Raw genomic sequence first — 21,901 nt, forward strand, 5'->3', positions numbered from 1 at the left:
CGGTGGGGGGGAGCAGCCTGCCCTCCTCCCTGGCGGGTCAGTCCACCACCCACCAGCCCTGCCAGGAAGGTCCCGGGACCGCACTGTGGGCTCAGGGCCGCCAGGCTGTGTGTTCCAGTACCTCATTTCTGCCACGGCCTTGCCCACCTGCAGGGCCTGTCTATGGCCCAGAGCTTCTGGGCGCTGGGCCGCTGTGCCCAGACGCCCCCCAGGTGACCCTTCCTCGGAGGCGCACCCTGGCCTTGGGCCACACCTCCGAGCCTGGAGCCCGGCCGCCGCTCAGCAGAGACCCACCGCTGCTCTCCAGGCGGCAGGGCCCCGGCTCTGGGTGTCCCCTGGGCGCTGCTCTGCTCCATGACCTTGGCTGACACCCGGCCTTGACCAGCTGTGTCACAAGGGCTGAGCACAGGCCTCAGACAGCTGTGCGCCCTCGAGGAGCAGGAATGCCCGTTCCAAACCCCAAGACCTACCCTTGGGCCCGGGAGCTGGAGGTGGCCCGATGGCCTTAGATTGTCCCAACTGCCTAAGGCGCCGCCGATGAAAGCAGTCTAATCGCACCCACACGGCCCCTGCGGCTCAGGCGCCTGGGAGGCCTGGCCGGGCGCGTGCGGCCTCACGCCAGCCTTCGTGGGCTTCCCGGCCGGGCCTGGGGGTGATGCCGGACGGCAGCGAGGGCTCGCGGAAGCGCGTGCTCCCCACGGGGTGAGGACAGAGTCCCGAGGTGACTCCTCCCCACGGGGGACCTTCGGCCCCTGTTTCTTAATAGTCTTGTCACTGCGACTTCAAGGTAGGTCGTGAGCCCCACCGTGGGGCTCGGGGGTGCCCTTCCTTCAGTCAGAGGGCCTGGCCCTGGGTCTGGTTCAGCTGGTGGAAGTGTCTGAGGCCAAGGCTGAGTGTGGACTGGCGCCCGGGGTGCCGACACCCACCTCCAGTGGTCCCCGATGCCAGGAGCTCAAACTGCAGAGCCCGGAGGCGAATAGGGGCGGCCGTAGCCACGCCGGGACGGGCTGCATTTAGGGCTGTGCAATCGGGCACATCTGTGCGAGGCCTCAGGTGAGCCCAGGCCCCACCTGCTCCGGTTTCCCCGGTGGATAATGGCCAGCTCCCAGGTGGGTGGGGTGCACCTCTGAGGTATGCCAGGGCCGAGGTTAGTAACCAGCCGGCAGGAAGCACCAGCGGGGGTGGGGGAGCAGGAGACGCAGACGCCACGGTGACAGAGGAGAAGCTGGCGCGGCTCTTCCCTGCCGGTTTGCGTAGAAATGACACCCAAACCTTCTGCTCAGGTTCAGGTTTACCTGGGCTCCACGGCCGTGGGACTGGGGTGCCAGCCTCTGCCACAGGGGCCTCCTCCTCTTTCCCTGGCCTCTTGGAGATGGGGGGACTGAGGCTGGACCCCATCTCCCCGCCAAGGGGGCGGGACAGCAGCTGGGTTGTTCCCACTGCGCCACCCACTGCCTGACCTGGTCGGACCAGACTTCACTCCCAAGCGGGACACGTGTTTCGGCCTGGGGCCGGGCGTGGGCTGGCTACTGACGACTTACAAGCCAGGAGGGGCACGCGGCCACCGGTGACATCTCTTGATGACCCCTAAGCTCACCGTCCCCCCTAAGGTCTGTGTTCTTCGTCCTGGGCTTTCTTAAACGAGGCTGCCTGGAGCCCGCCCTGAGGACCCCCCAGGACCCTCCATGAGCCCCCCGGTCGGGGGGCAGTGCCCACTCACCCATCAGGCCGCTGCGGAAGACGCCGTAGAGGGACAGGCCAGTGGTGGCCGCGTTCCACACGGTGCCGATGACGGCGTACAGCAGGATGGTGCCCAGGTTGCCGAAGAAGAGGCGGTTGGGCATGAAGTAGCCGGCGTCCAGCACGATGGGTGGCAGCAGGTAGAAGAAGAAGACCGTGGGCGTGAGTGAGAAGGAGGCGATGTGGTCGGCCGCCAGGACGACGCCGCCCAGCACCAGGCCCAGCACGATGAGCAGTGCGCTCTCGGGGACGACGCTGGTGACCTTGTGGGACACGTGGAAGCCTGCGGGGTAGGGAGGGGTCAGGGGGGCCGGGACCCCACGGGGGGGCAATGGGGGGTCTGGCCTGGCACCACAGGACAGACATGAGCTCGGGAAACAAGGCCCGACGTCCGGGTCTGTGGCCGCAGAGGAGGCCCTGCCAGTCGCCCTGGCCCCAAGGACACCCTCCTCAGATGTCCCCCTGCCTCCTGCTCCGAGAATGGCCCCCCTCCACAGGGAGCCCCCTGTGATAGGCCAGAGAGGCTGCACGGTGGCTTGGGGACGGAGGCCCGGATTGGTGGGCCGAGTGCAGGGCCTGCAGGCCCCCAGGCCCCACTGACCCCCTCCGACATCATCCCTCGTGCCGTACCTGGTGACCGGGACCCTCACCCTGCTTGAAGCCTAGCTGTGTTTTGATCTTCCGTGGAGGAACCCCATGCCGGCCGTCCCCTCTACCTGGCTTTCCTGGGGTCAGAGTGCCCAGGATGAGAGCCTTGTAAGGCCAGGGTCTCAGGGCCCCCCAGCAGCAGTCAGCCCCACCGCCGCAGTCACGCGCTCGGGGGACAGAGGGGCGCAGAGGCCTCCCCAGCGACGGCCCCCTCACCTGTCAACCCTGCCAGGACCTCGAGGGAGGCGTGCAACAGTTGGGGCCATTTCTCCTTTGTTCTATTTTAAGACTCAGGGAAACTGTGATAAGAATCCTGTGTTACGTCTGATTTCAAAATAGCTGGAATGTTGACAGAAGAGGTGGCTCTCCAGCTCGAGCAGTCTGAGGTAGCTCTCGCCTCACTCACGCAAGCTCTGTTTATGGGGAGCTCTTCTTCTGTATTCTAAGGAGAGCTGTCTCCTGAGATGCAAGGACCCCAGGGCAGCAGGGGCGGGGCGTCCAGTGGGAGAGGCTGACCCGTCCCAGCTGTCTCAGGGAAGACTTCTTGGGCCGGGTCCCGCGGGTTCTGATCCAGGAGCCCTGCACCCTGTCCCTGGCCTGTGTCCTCGCTGGTAGCCAGGGGACATCTGGGGGTTAGATGCTGGCTCTCAAGGGGGCTCCCTGAGGAAGGAGGGCCCGTGTCACTGCGCCTCGTCCCCCGGGACGGTCCTCTCCGCGTCTGGTTGAGATGCAGCATGACAGGTGCGGGCCCTGCTCTGTGGCCCAGGGAGGGTCAGGTTTCAGCCGGTGGCGGGAGAACGGGCACTGCCTCCAGGACCCGAGGACCCGCTGGCGCCCCGGCACCAGCTGCATATTTTGATTTGGGAGCGAGCTTCTTCCTCTGAAAGTTTCCACACGTGGCAGGTGGGAGGTGAGGGCCGCTGCTTCCCAAGTAGAGGTGCCCAGGAGCCGGCAGAGGGGTCCCGCCTTCGTGGGGAGACTCAAAGGCCGGGAGGCTGATGCCTCAACGTTTCCATGTGACACAGTTACCAGGCCTCGGTGGCCGCCGCGGGTACGGCAAGGGAGGCCATGCCTCAGCACGAGCCCCAGCTCCCTGGAAGTCCTCCAGCCCTGCCCTGCCCGTGAGCGCGGGGCATCGGGGCTTGGCAGGCTCGCGGCCCCCAGGAGGGGCTCTCTGAGCCCAGCGTCGTCGGAGGGGCCCTGACGTGGGGAAGTCGGGCCGGCGCCCCAGAGCCCCATTCTGGCGGCACCTGCTCCCCCCCGGCCACCCAGCAAGGACCCGGAGAGACGCGTCTTCCCTTGACGGTACACTCCTGCACCCCGGGCTGAGTGACGGTCGGTCGGGGCCGCCCTAGGCTTTGGGAGGAGACCCGGGAGGCCGTGCCCACGCCCCCTCCGCCCCGTGGCTCCTGGCCCCGACGGCCAAGCGCACAGGGCAGCGCAAGAACCGCTGCAGGCCCCAGGCCCCCCCCCCGGACACCAGGATCAGCAGGCCCTGGGCCCAGGAGTCCGCACTGGGCTCTGACGCCGCTCGGGAGCTGTGCTGGTATAGAAAGGCCTGCGGCTCTCGCCCCTCCTCTGCACCTCCCCGGGGTTCCCTGAAGTCCACAGACGGCGGGCTCGTCCTCTCTTCTCCTTCCCGATGGGCTCGGCGGCCGGGAGCCGAGTTTGGAAAAGCCGCCCAGAGCCGCAGGCGCGTCCCGAGTCCCCTGCCTGCTGGGCAGTTGTGAGGCGTCCGCTCCTGCCCCCCAAACTCCCAGCGAGCCCCGAGCAAACTGCACGGAGGGCCTCCCCCGGGACCCCACCCCGTTCACCAGAGCTGCTGCTCCCCACGAAATGTGTGTCTCCTGCTGTCCTCCTGGCCTGGCCAGGCTCCAGCGGAGGTCACGTCTGGGACGGCCCCTCAACTGCTCCTTCACCCCCGCGGTGCCCGCTGGTCTGGGGGCCCCTGGAGCTGAGGCCAGCACCGCGGGTCATTGGGCCCAGGGCCAGGTGCGGAGCACGAGTGACCGCTGACCCCTAGCGAACCCCCTGCCAGGGTGGTAGAGGGGGGCGGCCCAGGGCTGGCTTCCGGTCCTGGGGCTCGTGCTCAGTCTTTAGCCGAATGTCTCCCCAGATTAGACATTCCCAGTGGACCTCGGATCTCAATCTCCTCTGACAACCGCGGGGCCAGCGGGGCAGGAAGGTGCCGAGGAACCAGGTGGCCCTTAACAACAGCAACAAAACTCGGCCCCTGGGGAACTCGGAGTCCCAACCCCCCGCCACATTCCTCTACAGCAGCCGGTTACCAGAACATCTTATTAATTTGGAAAACGGGTGGATGACACACAGGCTGACTTCACACCAGATGCTCTTGCTTGGAAGGAAGCCCTGAAAACCCAGAGAAAATGTGACTTGAACCTTTTACCCCTTGAGAAAGAAATATATACACACACAGCGTGGACGGACGGGCGTGCCGTTCCGACCTCTGTGTCTGGCGCTGTGGGACACACACCTCTGTGCACGGCGGGGCCTACTGAGCGCTCACCTGTGTCCTGCACAGATGCCCGTCTCACCTGCCCACGGGGGGTCTGGGGGCGGTGGTCACCTGTCCCTCATCCCAGGCAGGTGGGAGACGGCATCTTAACCTGACTTCCTTATCCTGAGTGAGGTTTGAGCGTCTCTTCCCATTTGGGAGATATTTCTTCCTTTTCTGTGGACCTGCTGCCGCGTCACTGGGTTATCAGACTTTTCTTACCGACGGGCAGCTCGTCACGCACCGGCGCAGGTGTATCTTCACTTTCAGAGGTGTGGTCACTTAGCTTCTTGTTCGTGTTTTGCTACGTGCAGATGTCTCCTGTTTACGTAAATCTGTTGGTCTTCTGCTCCATGGCTTCTGAGTTTTGTGTTATGCTTTAAAAAGCCCTCCTTTCTCCTATGTTTTCTACTGAAGGTTTGATGTTCAATTTAACTTTACTTGAATTTCACAAAGAAAATATTTAAAAATAGTCCTGAAACGGAAGGACCTGCCCAACTCCGGAGAGAAAGGCTCCCGAAACCCCGCGAGTGAGCGTGGCCCCTCCAGCCCCTGTGGGTGTCAGGACCCCACCGTTCCCTCCGCCGCAAGGCCCTCGTCCAGACAGTCTCAGCACCCGTCTCCCTTGGGGGCCAGAGGTCGGCACCACCTTCTCACGTCTGCGGGTATCTGCCCGGCTGCGCCCCTAGCCTCCCGCAGACCCGGGGGACGGGCCGGACCAGCCCGGTTTTTACTTTACTCTTCCCATGTGGTCGCCAGTTTGCTTGCTTTTTCTGTCTGGTTGTCAGAAGATGTTTTGTCTTTGAGAGCATCCTCGTAGCAAGGGTATATCTTAGCGCTGATTCTCCTCCTTCCTCTGATACGGGGGACGTTGGCTCAGCCTGCATTTCGAGGAGGCATCCCCATCCCCGCGGCAGCCCGGCCGGCTCCTCGAGGGCATCGCGCTGACTACGTGTGTGCCGCGCGCTCACTGCTCGCAGTCGGTTCCGGGCAGACTGCGGAGGCCCGTGGGGTCCAGCGAGCGTGCGGGAGGAGGGAGTCAGCGGCGGCCTCCACCTGCCTGCCACCCACAGTCTCTCAGACCTTCCGTCCGGCCGGTGCTTTGCCTCCAAGCCTTCGTCTGGCTCCTGCTGTCCCGAGCTTATTGCTCAGCTCTCCCCGTGTTAGCTCTTTTCCAGTTTTCCCAGCTGGGAAAACGCTCTTGACATCTCCAGCACCATTTTATTGTCTCAACTTGAGCTCCTGTCTTACTGAATCTGTGTTCTGACCCTTGTCTGTGACGTAAAGCTCCACGGAGACTTTCCTTCTGTTTCTTGGGTGACGTTTTATTCCAGGGGGTTCCTCCCTCCCTCGCTCCCCCCCCGCTTCCGCGTCAGTCCCTGCCGCCCCGTGTCACGCAGCTCCGTCCGCATCCTCTGCCTCTCAGGTGTGGGGGGAACGGCCTGACGCGCACTTGCGGCCTGTGTGGGTCCACGCGCCTTCCCTCGAGCGAGCGATCGGGGCGGACGGCGCTGCCCCTCCCCTGTGGTCCGAGGTCGCTGGCATCAGGTTGGCCCCTGGCTCCTGGTCTGTCTTTCTGGTCTGGGGGGAGGGGGAACAGCAGTGTGCAGGGGGCCCCATTCTCCGTCCTCGCCCAGAGCTCCGGGGTCTCTGCTTCATGGGAATTCTTCACGAGCCGTCCTGCCAGCTGGGCCCGGTCAGGCCCGCAGGCGGCTCTCCCGTGACCACCATCAGACGGCAGTCCGCATTGTAATGAGCTAATTAAACTGAAGACTGGATTGATCTTAAATGGCAATCTGTTAGTGGCTCAGCCATTAAGCCCATAATGGGCGTTTTAGGAGTTGGTGGGCCAAGCTCCAGGTGCCTGGGCGCCCATGTGTGCCTGAGGACGCTGTCCGCCAGCCGGGAGGGAGGCCGCTCCCGGTGGGGCAGGTCCCTGGGGGCCGGACCCTTCCTTCGGCCGCGGACTGTGCATGGTTAGGACAGACAGTCACGCACGTCGCAGCTTCTGCGAGACGGCGGGGATGACGGGGTGGAGACGGCGGCCAGAGCACGTGCTGGGCCCCTCCTTCCAGCATCCGTGGCCCCGGACGGCCGGGTCTTCTGGGGAAGCTGTGAGGACAGTGGAGGGGCTCATCGCCGCCACCCCTTGGCACCCCGGCCCCTGCTGGGGACACCTGCCGGGGGCCTGCTCGCCAAGAGACCCCCAACGGCAGCGCGGGTCCTGATGCCCCTCCCAACCTTCGCCTCCTTTGCCTCCAAAGACAGAAAGGCCCGCGAAGCAGTTCAGAGCAGCCACCTCGGTACCTTGGGCCCTGCAGCTCCGGGGCCTCCACGTCCGGCCAACCCAGAGCCTGGGCCACGGACATCGAGGGCCTGTGTCCTGGGGCCGCGCCCCTGGGAAGCGAGTGGCGGGGGCAGCCCTCCCCATGGGGCCCGCATTTGCTGGGAAGCCAACCCTTAGGCTGGGAGGGTGGAGGCCGCCTGAGGCCTCGAGGGACTCCCGCGCCCTATGTGTAAAGGGCCCACGCGGGGCCCAAGTGCACGTCCGCCGCGGGGCCAGAGCCAGGCCGAGACCCACGGGCAGCAGCTTCACGGGCGACTGGGACCCCACAAGTGTTACGGGTGCCGATGCAGGGAGCACGTGACACACACCCGGGACCCCGCAGAGCGCCAACGACCGCAGGAGACAGGACACAGTCTCTGTGGAGCACAGATCCAGGGGCGCCGTGTCGGCAGGGCCCTGAGGAGCCGCATGAGGCCGGGCCGGAGCTGCCCGCCCGCCGGGCCTCCCAGCAGGGACTTGCGAGCCCACGGGTCTCTGATCGCCAAGGCCTGGGGAGCCACAGCTAATTAAGCACGGCTGCAGGACGGTAAGAGCAGAGACACGCGTGTTTACTTCTAATTACAAACCCTCGGACTGACGGTAAAGGTCCGGAGGCCCTGCGACCAGCCCGCCGTTCTGGAGGGGGCCCTGGGCAGGGCGGGCACCGGAAGGTCGCTGCCAATGGCCCTCACGCCCCTCAGAACGCGGCCGGGAGCCCGGGGCCCAGGGTCAGGCCCTCTGTGGCCACCGCCCCCAGGGACTGCTCGGCCGGATTCAGCTGAGTCCACGCGATGCAGCGGCGCAGTAAATCCCTTGGTTTTACTTTAACACACACGAGCCTCGGTCAGTCCAGCTCTGCTTCGAAGTAACCAGATGAACGGTGAGACGCTTCCAGCAGAAGGATGGGAAGTCACTGGGACGCACAGGGGAGCCCCCCGCTCGGGGGGACGAGCGGTCCGGGTGGGACCTGAAATGTCACACGCTCAGGGGCAAAGACACACAGACACACCCACGCAGTGACACACACAGGGACACAAGACACAGTGACACAGGGACACAGAGACACACAGACACACACAGTGACACACACAGGGACACACACAGGGACACAAGACACAGGGACACAGAGACACACAGACACACACAGGGACACAGACACACACGCAGTTCCCAGCGCTGACTCTCCAGCACTCTCTACAGTCACGCCGTGGAGTCCCCGAAGCCCCTCCCAGGGCAGGCACTGGCCCGAGGACCCCCGTCCTGTGCTCAGAGACATCCACCCAGATGCCATCCCCTGCAGGGCAGGCAGCAACCACACAGCAGGTGTGACTGGTGATGTCACATATAATTATATACATTAATGATAATAATTAACAAGCGCTGTCAAGTGAAGCCATGAGTGAGTGGCCTGGCCCCAGCGCCAGCTGGGTCTGCAGCCGCCAGCCCCACTCCACCCACAGTGCCCTTCTCCCCAAGGGGCTTTTCCATCCTTCTTCTGTGTCAGCCCGCTCCTAAGTGCTCCACATCCAAGGAAGCACACATTTTAAGCTTTTCTTTCTTATGATTTCATGATTGGCTCTGACTTAAAGACTTGGGAGAAGAATTCATGACAATCACACCTCATGGATGGGCACCAGTGGAGTAGCTCCCATTGTCCCAGCAATGGACCCACTGTCCATAGTTGTCCAGCCAACTGTCCTCTGGGTAATGACCATGAGCTCTGGAAAAAATACCCACAACAAACACAACACTGAAGAGAGAGTAAATGCAGGCAGACGCCAGATGGGCTCTACACTTTTCCTTGTTTTTTTATGGCTTTTTTTCAGAGGGCAGGTCCCAGCTGGGGCCATGCAGAGCAGCTAAAACTCAAATAGAAACCTACAGTCTGACTGGATTGAAAAATCAGAGGCTAGAGGTCAGGGCAACCACAGGAGCTGAAAAGAGAGGGGGGAAATCCCAGAAAGGAAAGAGCCTGAGAGGCCAAACCCCAAATTCTGTGCACGAACTCTTGAAATCTCTGGCTGGTCCTTGAATTACACACAAGAGAGGCAGGTCCTGAGCTGCCAGCAGAAGCTAAAAATTCAGAGGTTTCAGCTGCTGTCACCACAGGGAGACACATCTGGAGTTTTGGTCCAGTCCTGGCAAAACCACAGTGCGGCAACAACACCCACCACAAAAATCAATGCTCTCCGGAGGAACATAACAGAATACAGAGTCTCTACAATGTATCAGTCATAGTGTCCTGGAAACAAACCAAAATTACTAGACATATGAAGAAACAGGAAAATGGGATCCATAAATCAGTGGAGACCTCAAGATGATCCAGATGTTGGAATTAGCAGACAAGGACGTAAAAACCGCTATTAGAACCATGCTCGAGAATGTAAAGGAGAATATGCTTGTAATGAATTAACAACAGTAAATCTCAGCAGTGGAATACAGCAGGATTTGGCAATTTTCTTCTAAAAGAGCCACACAGTAAATTAGGCTTGTGGGCTACACATGCTGTTTTTCAGTTACTCAGCTCTGCCACTATAGCACAAAACAGTCGTAACATACATAAACAGATGAACACCACTGTGTTCCAATAAAACTTTATTTACAAAAACTGGTAGCCAGCCCATGGGCGTGGTCTGCTGGCCCTTGAAATAGAAGATATCTAAAAGAACCAAGCTGGAATTCTAGAATTGAAGAATTCAATCACCGAAATAAAAAAGTCAGTGGATAGGCTTAACAGCAGATAGAGGTGGCAGTAGAAATGATCCAATCTGAAGAACAAAGAAAGATAAAAAGTAAACAGAGCCTCCGTGGCCTGTGGGACAATATCAGAAGAAATTGGAGTCCTAGAAGGAGAGGAGAGGGCAATGGAGTAGAAAACAATCTGAAGAAGTAATGACCAAAAACGTCCCCAATTTGATGAAAGGTATCAATTTATAGACTTGAGAACTACTTCAGATTAGATGATTTCTATTTCTCTGTCTTCAAGTGAAGCTGAGGGTCCAGGGCAGGTAAGTTTGGGTGCGGGAAGGGCCTAAAAGCTGCAGGTCAGAGGTGAAGTGGGCGCCTGGACTTCGGGGTGAGCTGGGTGGGGTCTGGGGCCAGGCTCTCAGAAGAGGAGAGCTGGGCCCAAGCAGATCACCACGGCAGAGCCAAGGCAGATGGTTCACGCTGACGGTGTCAGTGTAATGACACACAGGGCGTGACTGCTGCAGGTAGCTGCTAATCAGGTCACTGAGACCTGACTGCACAGAAGAAGTCATTGAACTTGAGCTGCGACAGGCGCAGCAGCGAAAACAGCAAAGGCAGGTAGAGGTAAGGTCTCCAAAGCAGAGTCACACAGATCCCGGCGCGGGGGCCACACAAACCCCCTTTCTCTGCGGGAGGTGTGAGAAGGGCCCCAGGATGGCATGTGCTCGGTGACTCTGCTTTCACAGAAGGAGGAAGCTGGAGGCTGCTGGCCCTGGAGGCTAAACAAACCAGGAAAGGCATTCTTCAAAGTTCTAGGATTTAAGAACATAAAGTTAGTTACATCACAGGGAGCCATGGTGGGGGGAGAAAAGTCTTGACCTCGGTGGAGCTGCTGGCTGGCTGGAGGTTTGGAGGCTGACTGCAGTGATCCAATTCACTGAAGTCCACCGGGGCCAGGATGCAGGATGCCCCACGCTGGCGTGGCTTCGGGGAATCTGGGAACAGATTTCCTGCGGAGGAGCAACGTTACATCTCGCTGACCTTTATACCTTCGTGTGAAAAATTTTCTCTGAGGATGTCTTTTGTGCAGATAAAGTGTGTGGGCAATGTCCCGAGGTGTCATAAACCACGTCTGCCATTCACGTGGCTGCCGGATCACCGCAGCCCCTGCTATCAGGGCGCTCCCAGCACTGGCCCCGAAGCCAGGACTTTGTCACAGGCCACTGCCCAGACCCAGAGCAGCAGGAAGTGATGGGACTATTGACTTCTGATATGGACACCGTGCTGCAGGGGGCAAAGGGCTCCCGAGGCGGGGAGACCATCAGGGGACCCTGCACGGGCACCGGGTCTTGAGAAAAGCTGGACTGAGCTATGTAAACTGTCCCTGGGGGCGAGCGGCACAGCCAACACCCTCACTGGGACTGCTTTGCACCCCCAGGTTCCCATCGTTTGGCCCAAATGCATGCAGGGGGGTCAGGACCAAGGGCAGGAGCTGCCCCCCACCCCATGCTGGGGCCACCCAGAGGAACAGCACCTGTCGGGGGGTCAAGAGACAGGGTTTCTGCACATTCGAGGGCCTTCCGTTCTGAGGGACCTGTGTTGCTGGTCACCAGCAAGTTATTATTTTATTCCTTTTAGACTTGGTTCCCTTATCATAAGATGACAGTCTAGACCTTTCTGGGCTGTCGTAAAGATGAAAATCAGATTCCTGCAAGCCCGGTGGAAACAAAAGGGCAGTGGTGTCATTTATTTTCTTTATTTTTAGATTTTTGGCCAGGCCAGCAGGAAGGGGGGCGGTCTGAAGACGCTGGCATCCTGGCCTCCCCACCCCTGCAGCCCCCGCGCTCCCTGCTGGGCACCGTGAGGTCGGCCCCCATATGCGCGGACCCAGCCTGATCAGCCCCCCTGGGGGTGGGGCGTGGGAGGTCTTGGGCTTGAAAACCAGCGGCCGAGTTATGTAAAGCAGGGCAAGTGAGGAAACACTGCCGGGAGAGGCAGGTCCACACCAGGAAAAGGAGCTGCATCCTAGGCCGAAGGGTGCAGGCAGTGATTTACGAACTCCTGTTTATATGAGAAAATACGGGAGCAGAAACTAAAAACTCAACGGACGGACCTCCCTGCTGGTCCAGCGGTAAAGAATCTGCCTTCCAAGGCAGGGGACGCGAGTTCTATCCCTGGTCGGGGAACTGAGATCCCACATGCCACGGGGCAGCTAAGCCCGTGTGCCATAACTAATGAGCCTGTGCGCCTCAACTAGAGCCCACGTGCTGCAAACTACGGAGCCCACGCACTCTGGAGCCTGCGCGTCACAACTACAGAGACGCCTGCGGGCTGCAACGAAGAGCCTGCATGGCGCAACGAAGATCCCGCGTCCGCAACTAAGACCTGACAGCCAAGAAAAAAAAAAATTAAAAAACCCAACAAAACTCAACAGAGGTGTTGGAAGCTGAAGTTAAAGGATCTCTCAGAAGACAGAGGAAAAAGATAGAGACACCAACGCAGGAGAGGACATTCAAGAGTAGAAAGAGGACGACACAGGTTCTCTCAGAAGGAGCTAGAAGAGGGACAGAGGGAGAGACATGGACGAAGCAGCCACAAACGTCTCCGGATGAAAGGCTTGTGCTTCCAGGGACCAAGCTCGACAGATGAAATGAGATCTGCCTCAAAGCACATCATTACTGGGGAGAGGAGGGGGGAGGAGGGAGGGGAGAGGGGCGGGGGTCCCCAGCATGAATCCAGTAGGTCATCAGTCTGCTCAGGACGGTCGATGTCACCCTCCCCTGCACAGCCAGTCCCCAGAGGAAGGGGGGAAAGTCACATTTGATGGAGAATGAGTCCACCAAAGAGGGGCTCCCCAAGACAGAAGGCATGGGATGCCAGGCGGGGTGCCCCGTGGAGGGCAGAGTGACGGGAGGGCCGGCGCTGTGTCTGGCAGAGGGAAGCCCAGGGACCTGGTGTCGGGGGCAGCAGCCCGCAGGGGTCTGGGGCAGGGAGTCACTAAGTACATAGAAAATAGCACCACCGACCCCAGACAATAATTAACTTTAGGTAAAACCAACGGTTGTGCAGGAAATGGAACAGTGATCCGTGCTATTCCAGGCTACGTCTCGTGTCGTCATAGCAGTGTATGGCACTGAAACCTTGGTGGGAACGTCAGAACTCAGGGAGCAACACGTGGGTGGGGGCAGGCTCCCCACATCTGGGAAGCTCACATCACAGCTCCTTCCCGCCTCGCCCACCTTATGTCTGGTCCCGGCCAAGATAGCTTGAAATGCCCAACACGTGGCAGCAAAGCCAGGAGCCACAGGGCGAGCACACTGGCCTTGCTGGGGGCGGGGCCGCAGGGCAGATGCTGTGTTCCCAGGTGACATGATTATCTGAGTAGGAAACCCCAAAGAATCCAGAGGAAACTCCAGAGGAACTAGTAAGTGATGATAGCAAGCCTGAAGGATATAGATTGTCAATTGCTTCCTATAAACTAGCACTGAATGTACGGAATTTGAAATTCAGTACACAGTACCGTTTACATCAGCACCAAAAGAACACACGCTTAGGTATAAATCTAACAAAATATGTGCTGGGCCTGTATGAGGAGAACTTCTACACTTGGATGAAAGAAACTGAAGAAGATTTAAATAAATGGAGAGAGAGTCTACATTCATGGAGAGGAAGACTCAACATGGTCAAGATATCAGTTCCCAACGTAATCCACAGATACAATGCAGCCCCAATAAAAAATCCCAGCAAGTTATTGTAAGTGAATGTCAAGAAAGTGATTCTCAAATTAACATGGAGAGGAGGGAAAAGACCCAGAACAGCCAAGGCAACATTGAAGGAGAAGGACCGAGTTGGAGGACGGACGCCACCCGACTCCAGGACTTACTGTGAAGCTACAGTAACCGAGACTGCGGTGTCGGGGACGGAAAAGACGTATAGATCAACGGACAGAACAGAGCCCAGAAACAGACCCTATAAATGTGGTCACTGACCTTTGACAAGGGAGCAAACACAACGCAACGGAGCAGAGACAGTCTCTTCGACAAATGGTGCTGGGACAAGTGATGTCCACACAGAAGATGAATCGAGACCTCACACCCTTCACAAAAATCAACTCAAAATGGATCAGGGACCTAAAATGAAACTACAAAACTATGAAACTCTCAGAGGATAAAACAGGAGAAACCTAGATGACCTCAGGTCTGGAGATGAGTTTTTAGACCCAACACCAAAAGTATGATCTATGAAAGAAAGAATTGATGAGTTGGGATTTGTTGAAACTAATGAAGTGTCTGTGAAAGCTAAGAGAATGAGAAAAGTCATAGACAGGCATGAAGTATTTGCAAAACACACATCTGATAAAGGATTTGTATCCAAAATATACAAACAACTCTTACAACTCAATCAGAAAACAACCCAGCTGAAAAATGGGCCCCAAGTCTAAACAGATACCTTACCAAAGAGGAAGTGCAGATGGACGTTAGGACACGAAGAGACACTCACACCACGCGCTGTTGGAAACACACACGGAAACAGCACCACTGCTCATCCTCCACAATCATTAAAGTCCAGGCACTGACCACACCGACTGCTGGTGACGACGTGGAGCTCCAGGAACCCCAGTGGGGATGCAGAAGGGCGTCGCTGCTCTGGAGGACAGCGTAATAGTTTCTTACAAACTCAACACACTCTTACCACGTGATCCAGCAATTGTGCTCCTTGGTATTTACACAAATGAGCTAAAACCTTATGTCCACACAAAACCCTGCACACAGATGGTTATAGCAACTGTATTCATCATTGTCAAAACCTGGAAGCAGCTAAGGTGTCCTTCAGCAGGGAAATGGATAAACTGTGGTCCGTCCAGACAGTGGAATATTCTGCACCAAAAAGAAGTGAGCCATCAGGCCATGAAAAGACGTGGAGGAACATGAGATGCATGTGACTGAGCGAAGGAACCCATCTGAAAGGCTGCATCCTGTAGGATTCCAACTCTAGGATGTTCCGGGAAGAGGCAAGACCATGGAGACAGTAAAAGCCTCAGTGGCTGGGACTTCCCTGGCAGTCAGGTGGTTAAGACTCCGCGCTTCCAATGCAAGGGGCCCAGGTTTGACCCCTGGCTGGGGAACTAAGATTCCACAAAATAGAAATAAATAAAAAAGTAGATACACGTCATTAGACATTTGTCCACACCCATAGACTGTATGACACTGATGGAAATTTAATGTAAACCTTGGACTTCAGTTAACAATAACGTATTGATATTGGTTCATCTATTGTAACCAATGATCCGTGTCAGTGCAAAACGTTGACAATAGGGAAACTGTGTGCGTGGGGGGGAGGGGAATAGGGATGGGAGTGCAGGGAACTCTCTGGACCCTCTGCTCAATGATCCTGTAAATTTACAACTGAAAATATTCCGTGTACTAATTTTTAAAAGCCAGCATCTCTGCAGCCGGTGGGCCTAGCGCTGGGATGTGGCCTCAGGAGGCCAGGCCAGGGATGGAGGTGACACACTGAGTACGAGACGGCGGGCTGGGCGGGCTGGGCAACACGCCTGTTTGTCACCCAGAGGGAGAACCCGGTGCCGTCAGCCTGCATCTTCCCGCCAGCGTCAACCATCCGTCCTGATTCTACTGCACCAACACGACGGGAAGGCTCCCCCAGAACTTTTACAAACAAAAGCCCCACTTTTTACTGCAAAGGGTCTTGTTGCCATCCACAGGGAGGGGTCCCACGGACGAGCAGAGTGAGGTCCGGAACCCGGGACGCCAGCCCGGGAGGGGGCCTGCCCACTGAGGGGTGTGCGGCGGGGCGCCAAGGAGGGCAGGGGGTGAGGTAGGCGTGCGCGAGCGTGGGTGTGCGCGAGCAGGGACGGCACCAGCTTCAGACACCAGCTCCGGCGGCCCCGGCGACGACGGCAAAGCCAGCAACGTGCCGGACCCGCGGTCCAGCGCCGGTCAGCCCTGGTGCGTGGCAGTCTCAGACCTTCGAGTCTGCGGCACAAGGCGCTTCGCTGAGATCCGGGAGCTCCGTTCACGCGCGACTCGGGGCGAGAGGACCTCCCCGGGGAGAAAGTCCCGCCCGGGGCGCCGCGGCCTCGCTGCCAGGACCAGCGTCCTCCCCTCACCCCTGCGGGCCTCTCCCTGCTCCGAAGGAGGGGCCCCGACGACCACCCGACCTAGGGTCCTCGGAGCCCGGGGGCTCCACGGGAGGCGAGAGCCGAGGCGGCGAGCCCTGCGACCCGCCCCTGCGCACACCCCGTGGGCCCCGGTGGGTGGGCCCAGGCCAGGCTGCCGGGAAGAGGTGCAGGTGAGTGCACGGCTGCGAAGCGGAGGACCTTGCTCCCGGACAGCGGACGATCTGTCTCGTTTAACTTTAACTTCCCACAGTCAGGCCGTGGGGCCTGCGTGGATTAGGCTGAGAAGAGCTAAGTGCGGGCCCCGGGGCTCCTGCAGGCGGGGGTGGGCGGGGATGCGGTGGTCCCACGCGCTCCGGGCGGCCTGTCCTCAGAGGCGGCCACCGCGGGCGCGGGGCTGGGGCCAGGCCTCCTCTGAGGACAGGCCGTCCGGGCAGCCGGCCTCCTTCCCGCTCCTCTCCTGGCCGCCTCGGGCCCCCCCCGCCCCGAGATCCCGTGGCCACGGGCCACGAGCACGGCTCAGGACGGCAGTGACTTGCAGCTGGTGGCTTGGGGGGGCGCTCACTCCACCTGCCTTCCAGACATGTTCAGCTCATTAACACTGAAAGGAATCTCTCCAGATCGTGAGCAAACCAGGATTGTAAATGGAAAGCCCGCCGGAGCTGCTGCTCGCGTGCCAGTTCCCTGGGTGCCCTTGAGGGCCAGGTGGGGGTCTGCGGGGGCTGCAGAGACAAATTCCCCTGGTCTCTGCCCCCCGCACCAGCTGGAAGAGGCCGGGGGGACGGGCGTGTTGGGAAGAGGGTCCCAGAGCACTGGGCCCGGGGGGGCAGTCGGGTTGGACTGTCTCCCCCGGTCTGGCGAAAGGAGCCTGTCCTCGCCCCTGGGCGGCCGGCCACGTGTGCTCACCCTGCATCTGCCAGGCCTCCCTGGGGCGCACTGGCGGAAGGCAGAGGGGGTGCTGGGCCAGGATGTGCTCCCCTCAGACCCCCGAGGCAGGCCGTGCACAGGGCTTGGGGCTGAGGGCGCCCTTGACATCGGAACGTTCTTGGTCCTAGCAAGTTAATGAGTAAAGGATTTTGACAACAGACGCCGCATTCGCCATCCAGGGCCTTCTCAGAAGCTTAAAACTGCCCTCCTTTTGTAGTCTGTCCCCAGGAAGGTAGGCTGTATGGGGTTGGGGGGAATGAGCGGGGGACGGCTGGACCCTCACAGCCTGCACGTGGGTGTGTGCCCACAGGCCCCACCTCACACACTCACCCCTGAGCCCTGCTCTGTTCGCTAATTATATTGCTAAACGGTGGTCACATGACCCCCCCCTCCCAAATCCTAGCGACACTGTACTGGAGACCCCAGCACCGAAAGGGTCACCTAACAGCCGGGGTTTGAGGTGCACCTGCCTGGGGCCGACACCAGGTCACAGAGCGGTCACTCCTGGCCAGCTCCATGCAACACCCTCTCCAGCTGGGAACTCACTGGGTAAAAGCCAGCACCTTGCCGAGTCCACAAAATCATTCCCATCCCAGGACAGGTGGGAACCGGGAGGCTGCAGGCAACAGGTGTGTGTGGGGCAGGACTGCCCAGTCCCCTCCTTCCCCGGCATTAAAGGACACTGGCCCCTGCCCTTGCTGGTGCCACAAGGTCCTGGCTCCCACTGTCCACCTCAGACTTAGTGTCTGTAGTTATTGTGTGGCTGTCTTGGCATTTTCGTTTTCATTCAACTATTGTTCGTCGACCTCTTATTAAGGCCGGGTGCTGTGCAGGGTAACTAGTGTTCACAGAATGTCCGCCAGCACCTCTTTAAGTCTGCACCTGAGGAAGATGCTGAACCTGGCCGTGTCCCTGCTGAGGAGGCTGAGGTGTCAGAGGGGACAGCAGCTTGCCCTTAGCAAGGCCATCACAAGTCCTCTTAGATGCAGTAGCAGACCAGGCAGGTGCAAGAGTGTGGGGGGCCCCGGGGAGTCCTCAAATTCTGTGAGGTTGCAGGCAGCCTCCAGGAGCCTAGCCGGGTGGCGTCTGCTCAGGACAGCGACCATCTGCTTCCGCCTGCTGCCCGCCCTGGAGACCCACAAGCTTGGGCCTGGTCCCTGCCTCACCCCAGAAGCTCTGATTCGAGATGTTTGGGCCGACGACCCCCAGGAGACTGAACCGGACTGAGAACCGGGGGTCTCGCCAGGCTTCCCAGAGGCTGATGAGAGTCTGAGGCCGGCGACACGCCCACCCCAGGCTACAAGGCAGCGGGTCTCCGTCCGGATTGGCAACTGAAGGAGGAGGATGAAGGTTTTGCTGCCTCAGGATGTGGAAGGGTTAGGGTTAGGGTTAGCAGTCACACGTGGAGGTACCCTCGCACGTTCTGCTCGGTTACTGAGTTACTGCAGGTGCTGCGTGGGGGTGACACTGCCTCCCGGAGAGCCTGGCCTCCGAAATGGCCTGTGCAAAGTAGCAGGAGGGAGGCCGTACCCCTCCCACCGCCGCCCCCAGGCCTGCTCTGGGGCCCTGCCCTGGGGGTGCCTGGCGGCTTCTGCAGCAGAAAGGCCTCTGTGACCCCAGGATACAGCTCTCGGGGGGCCAAGCCTCCTCCCCCACCGGCAGGCTCTTCCCAGCACGCCCCTGGGAGCCCAGCTTCTCCTGCTGGAGTGGGGCCCGGGGGTCTCCTCACGGCCCCGTGTGCTCCCGCTGGCTGTGTGGGGTGAGGACAACGTGAGCACGACCAGAGCCCCAGGCCTGTCTCACCCACTCCTCACAGACCCTGCTAGGGAGAGGGTGACCCAGAGGCACGTGAGGGGACCTCAGGTCCTCAGGCCCCCAGCATCTGGGGACTAGATCTTAGTGCCACAGGTGACACCCTCAACCCACGGGCACCAGCACACACATGCAGGTGCGAAGGCCTCTGGGCGGCCCTGCCTCGATGGGTCCACAGCGGCGAGCACCCAGCGCGTGCGGGCCACGTTCCGAGGAAAGCAGGCTGGGAGGCTGCAGGCCCGTGTTCGCTGTGCCCCCGCGTCTAGGGCCCGCTACACCTGAGCAGAAACAGAGCCCCGGTGAGCTGCTGGTTCCCACCCTCTGTGTGGTTCCAAGAGCTGTGAGAAGCAGCCGCTTCCAGCTTTTATGTTGGGCCTTTCCCAGCTGAGAACTCAAAACCAGTTGGACTTTGGCAAGAGAGCTAAGCAGGTGGTGAACTCATCGGAGGCTTCCTGATATACCCAGCAGGAAACGGAGCCTGGCCCTCGCCCTCCAGCCCGCGGCCTCCTCCGCGAGCACAGGGTGGGCCCTAGAGGACCCTGGTCTGCCCCCGGCCCTGGAGGCTGGAGGCCCAGGCTCACAGGACGCCCTGCAGAGCCGACAGCTGGCCACCCCGCCAGGGCCACGTCTGTGCAGGAAGCAGAGGGTTCAACCGGGGGCCTGGGGTGACTCAGCTCAACACCCCCCGAGTCCACAGCCTCCAGCCTGTCCCACCTCTCCACCGTCCGGCCCTGACCACCCCCCACCGCAGCTGGAGCGGCCCTGACACCTTCCCACCCGCCAGCGCTGGGGCCCCGGGGCTGGCGTCTCCGCCCGGCCCTGCCTCCGCCAGCCCTTCTTGCTCTGCCGGCCCCTCCCTTTGCAGCCCATCTCGATCGACTGCCCCGCAGAGGGGAAGCCCGCACCCTGGCCACCACCTGAGCCCTCAGCCTGGACTCTGAACCCCGGTGTCCAGCAAACCCTGGGGCCTCTCCATTCATTCTAGAACCGATGAGCGAACGCTCAGCTCACAGATGTGGACCTGAGGTGCGGCCAGCGCCAAGGAAAGACCCCTGACAGCTCCAAGGAAAGACCCCTGACCTCAAGGTGCTGCCCAGTGCCTTGCAGTGGGACCTCAGCCCTGGCCCTACAGGCGGGGTCCTGGCAGAGGCGAGGCAGCACCAGGCCCCTCCCTGTCCTGGGACGCTGGGGGCGCAGAGGCTGGAGCAGCGCGGCCTGGCTGGGCCCTTAGTGCTCAGACACCTCGTTCAGAGTCTCCGGAAGGCAGACCTGGCTCTCCCTTCCAATCCTCGAGCAGGTACGCACCATTTTTCCGGCTTGTCTCTCCTGAACATGCTTATGGGGAGAATCTTACAAAATCAGAGGGATTTTGCAAACATTACACACCACCACGGGGCAGCTCAGCTCAGGGGGTGATGGGTCCGACCCACCCTCATCTCTCCCTTGGGGTCCTGTCCCTCCCAGAGGGGTCAAGGGTGCTCGGCCCAGAAGCCTCCAAGGCCCCACTTCGCTGGGACGCGTGTGGCTGGTGGACCCGCTGGCCCCTCACCTGCCACCCCTCTCCTGGGGGGCTTCCTCAGCTGCCCCGCAAACATGCCCCCATACGGCCACCTCAGGGCCTCTGCAGGGCCGTCTGGACCCTGGAAACGTCCCCCTAACCCTCAGGGCTCGTTCCTCCCCACCTGCGCTATTCCCTTCTTTCCCTGTTCCGCCAGGACTCGACGCATGCACCCTGCGGCTGAACTCGCCTGCTCCGGGGGGTGTGACACACCCACCCCGAGGGAGGTCTGGGTCTGTTTCGTGGGAAGCCGTGTCCTCGTGGCCTGCAGCAGTGCCGGACACGTGGCAGCATTAAGGTTTGTAAGATGAATGTTAAACCAGCGCTCAGAGCCGTGGCCGCTAAAAATCAAGCCTTGCGGCCGCACTAATAGAATAAATCACACGTTCGAGCCCAGATGTCGTCCCGGGCCGGGGACACCGCGCGGCTGGGGCCCGAGTCCAGGCTCCGCCCAGAGGGCGTGCGGGCGTCTGTCTGCGGCCTGCGAGCGGACCCGCGGGCCTGTTCTGCCCTGTCTTGCTCCAGGAGGCAGGACTGGGTGTGAACGGACCGACTCAGCTCGTCAGGGAGCTGCTTCAGGCCGGGCCTCGCGCGGGCGAGCGCTCCCCGCCTCAGACCTACAGCCCACGGTGCTCCAAGCTGATGCGGCCTTGCCCTCGGCCTGCGGCGGTCACCGGGTGTGCCCGTGCGGCAATTCCGGTCGAGAATCTGGCTAAGGAGCTTAGCATCTCGAGGGTCTGGACGAAGCTCACACCACCGTGGAGTGTCCGCTCCCTCACCCACTCACACGCCTGTCCAGCCACCCGTCCAGCGCGCGTCCGGCCGAGCACACGCGTCTGCACACACACCTGCAGGAGCGCTGCCGGGGCAGGCCGGCCTTCAGGCGCTGGGGACACGCGGGAACGAACAGACGCAGCCCCCGCCTCTGCAGAGCTGACCTGGTTGAGCCCAGACCCCAGTGTTGAGGGGGCGACCTCAAGACCCCAGTGGGCTGGAGGGTTCTGAGCTCAGAAGAGGAGGGGGGAGAGATGCTGGTGGGTGGGGCTCCTGGCCTGGCCGCAGGGGGGACGGGGGCAGCGGCCGGGCTTCAGCTAGAACCCAGGGAAGCCGGCAGGGCCACAGCCTCGCACCCACGGGGACTTGCTGCTCCCGTGCCCGGCGCTCCCTGGGCCTCTGCCACCCCGCCAGTCCCCTACCCATCCCCCCCCCACTAATACTGTGCCTCCCCATCCCCACCCGGCCCACAGGCCCCTGGAGCTCAACTCCCCCAGTCTGATGGGCTCTGTAGGCAGGGCTGGGTGGGGACGGCCTCTGCAGGCAAGGTGGTGGGTTCCGCCAACACCCCTCTTCCCCCTGCCCTGGGCAGATGGAGGAGACAGACTTCACAGTATGAAGAAGGGATGGTGAAGGGGCAGGAGACACCGAGCAAGGTCAGGAAGGAGCCTGGGGGCTGGCTGGGAGCGAAGGTGCAGGCGGGGGTTGGGCACAAGGCCACCCCAGTGGAGCGGACCTCACGCCAGGAAAGCGCCCAGGCGCCTCCAAGGTTTCCTG

The 21,901-nt window shown here is 60.6% G+C and overlaps 1 protein-coding gene across 1 annotated transcript in view; it reads right to left on the reverse strand.

The window, feature by feature from the left end:
- Positions 1 to 21,901, reverse strand: part of SLC9A3 (solute carrier family 9 member A3) — a 36,063-nt gene that overhangs the window by 9,237 nt on the left and 4,925 nt on the right. The window contains exon 2 of the mRNA XM_030856492.2: positions 1,721 to 2,023. Within this exon, the coding sequence (XP_030712352.2) occupies positions 1,721 to 2,023 (303 nt within the window). The remainder of the gene's footprint in view (positions 1 to 1,720; positions 2,024 to 21,901) is intronic.

This window comes from Globicephala melas, chromosome 3 (genome assembly GCF_963455315.2).
Source record: "Globicephala melas chromosome 3, mGloMel1.2, whole genome shotgun sequence".
NCBI lineage: Eukaryota > Metazoa > Chordata > Mammalia > Artiodactyla > Delphinidae > Globicephala > Globicephala melas.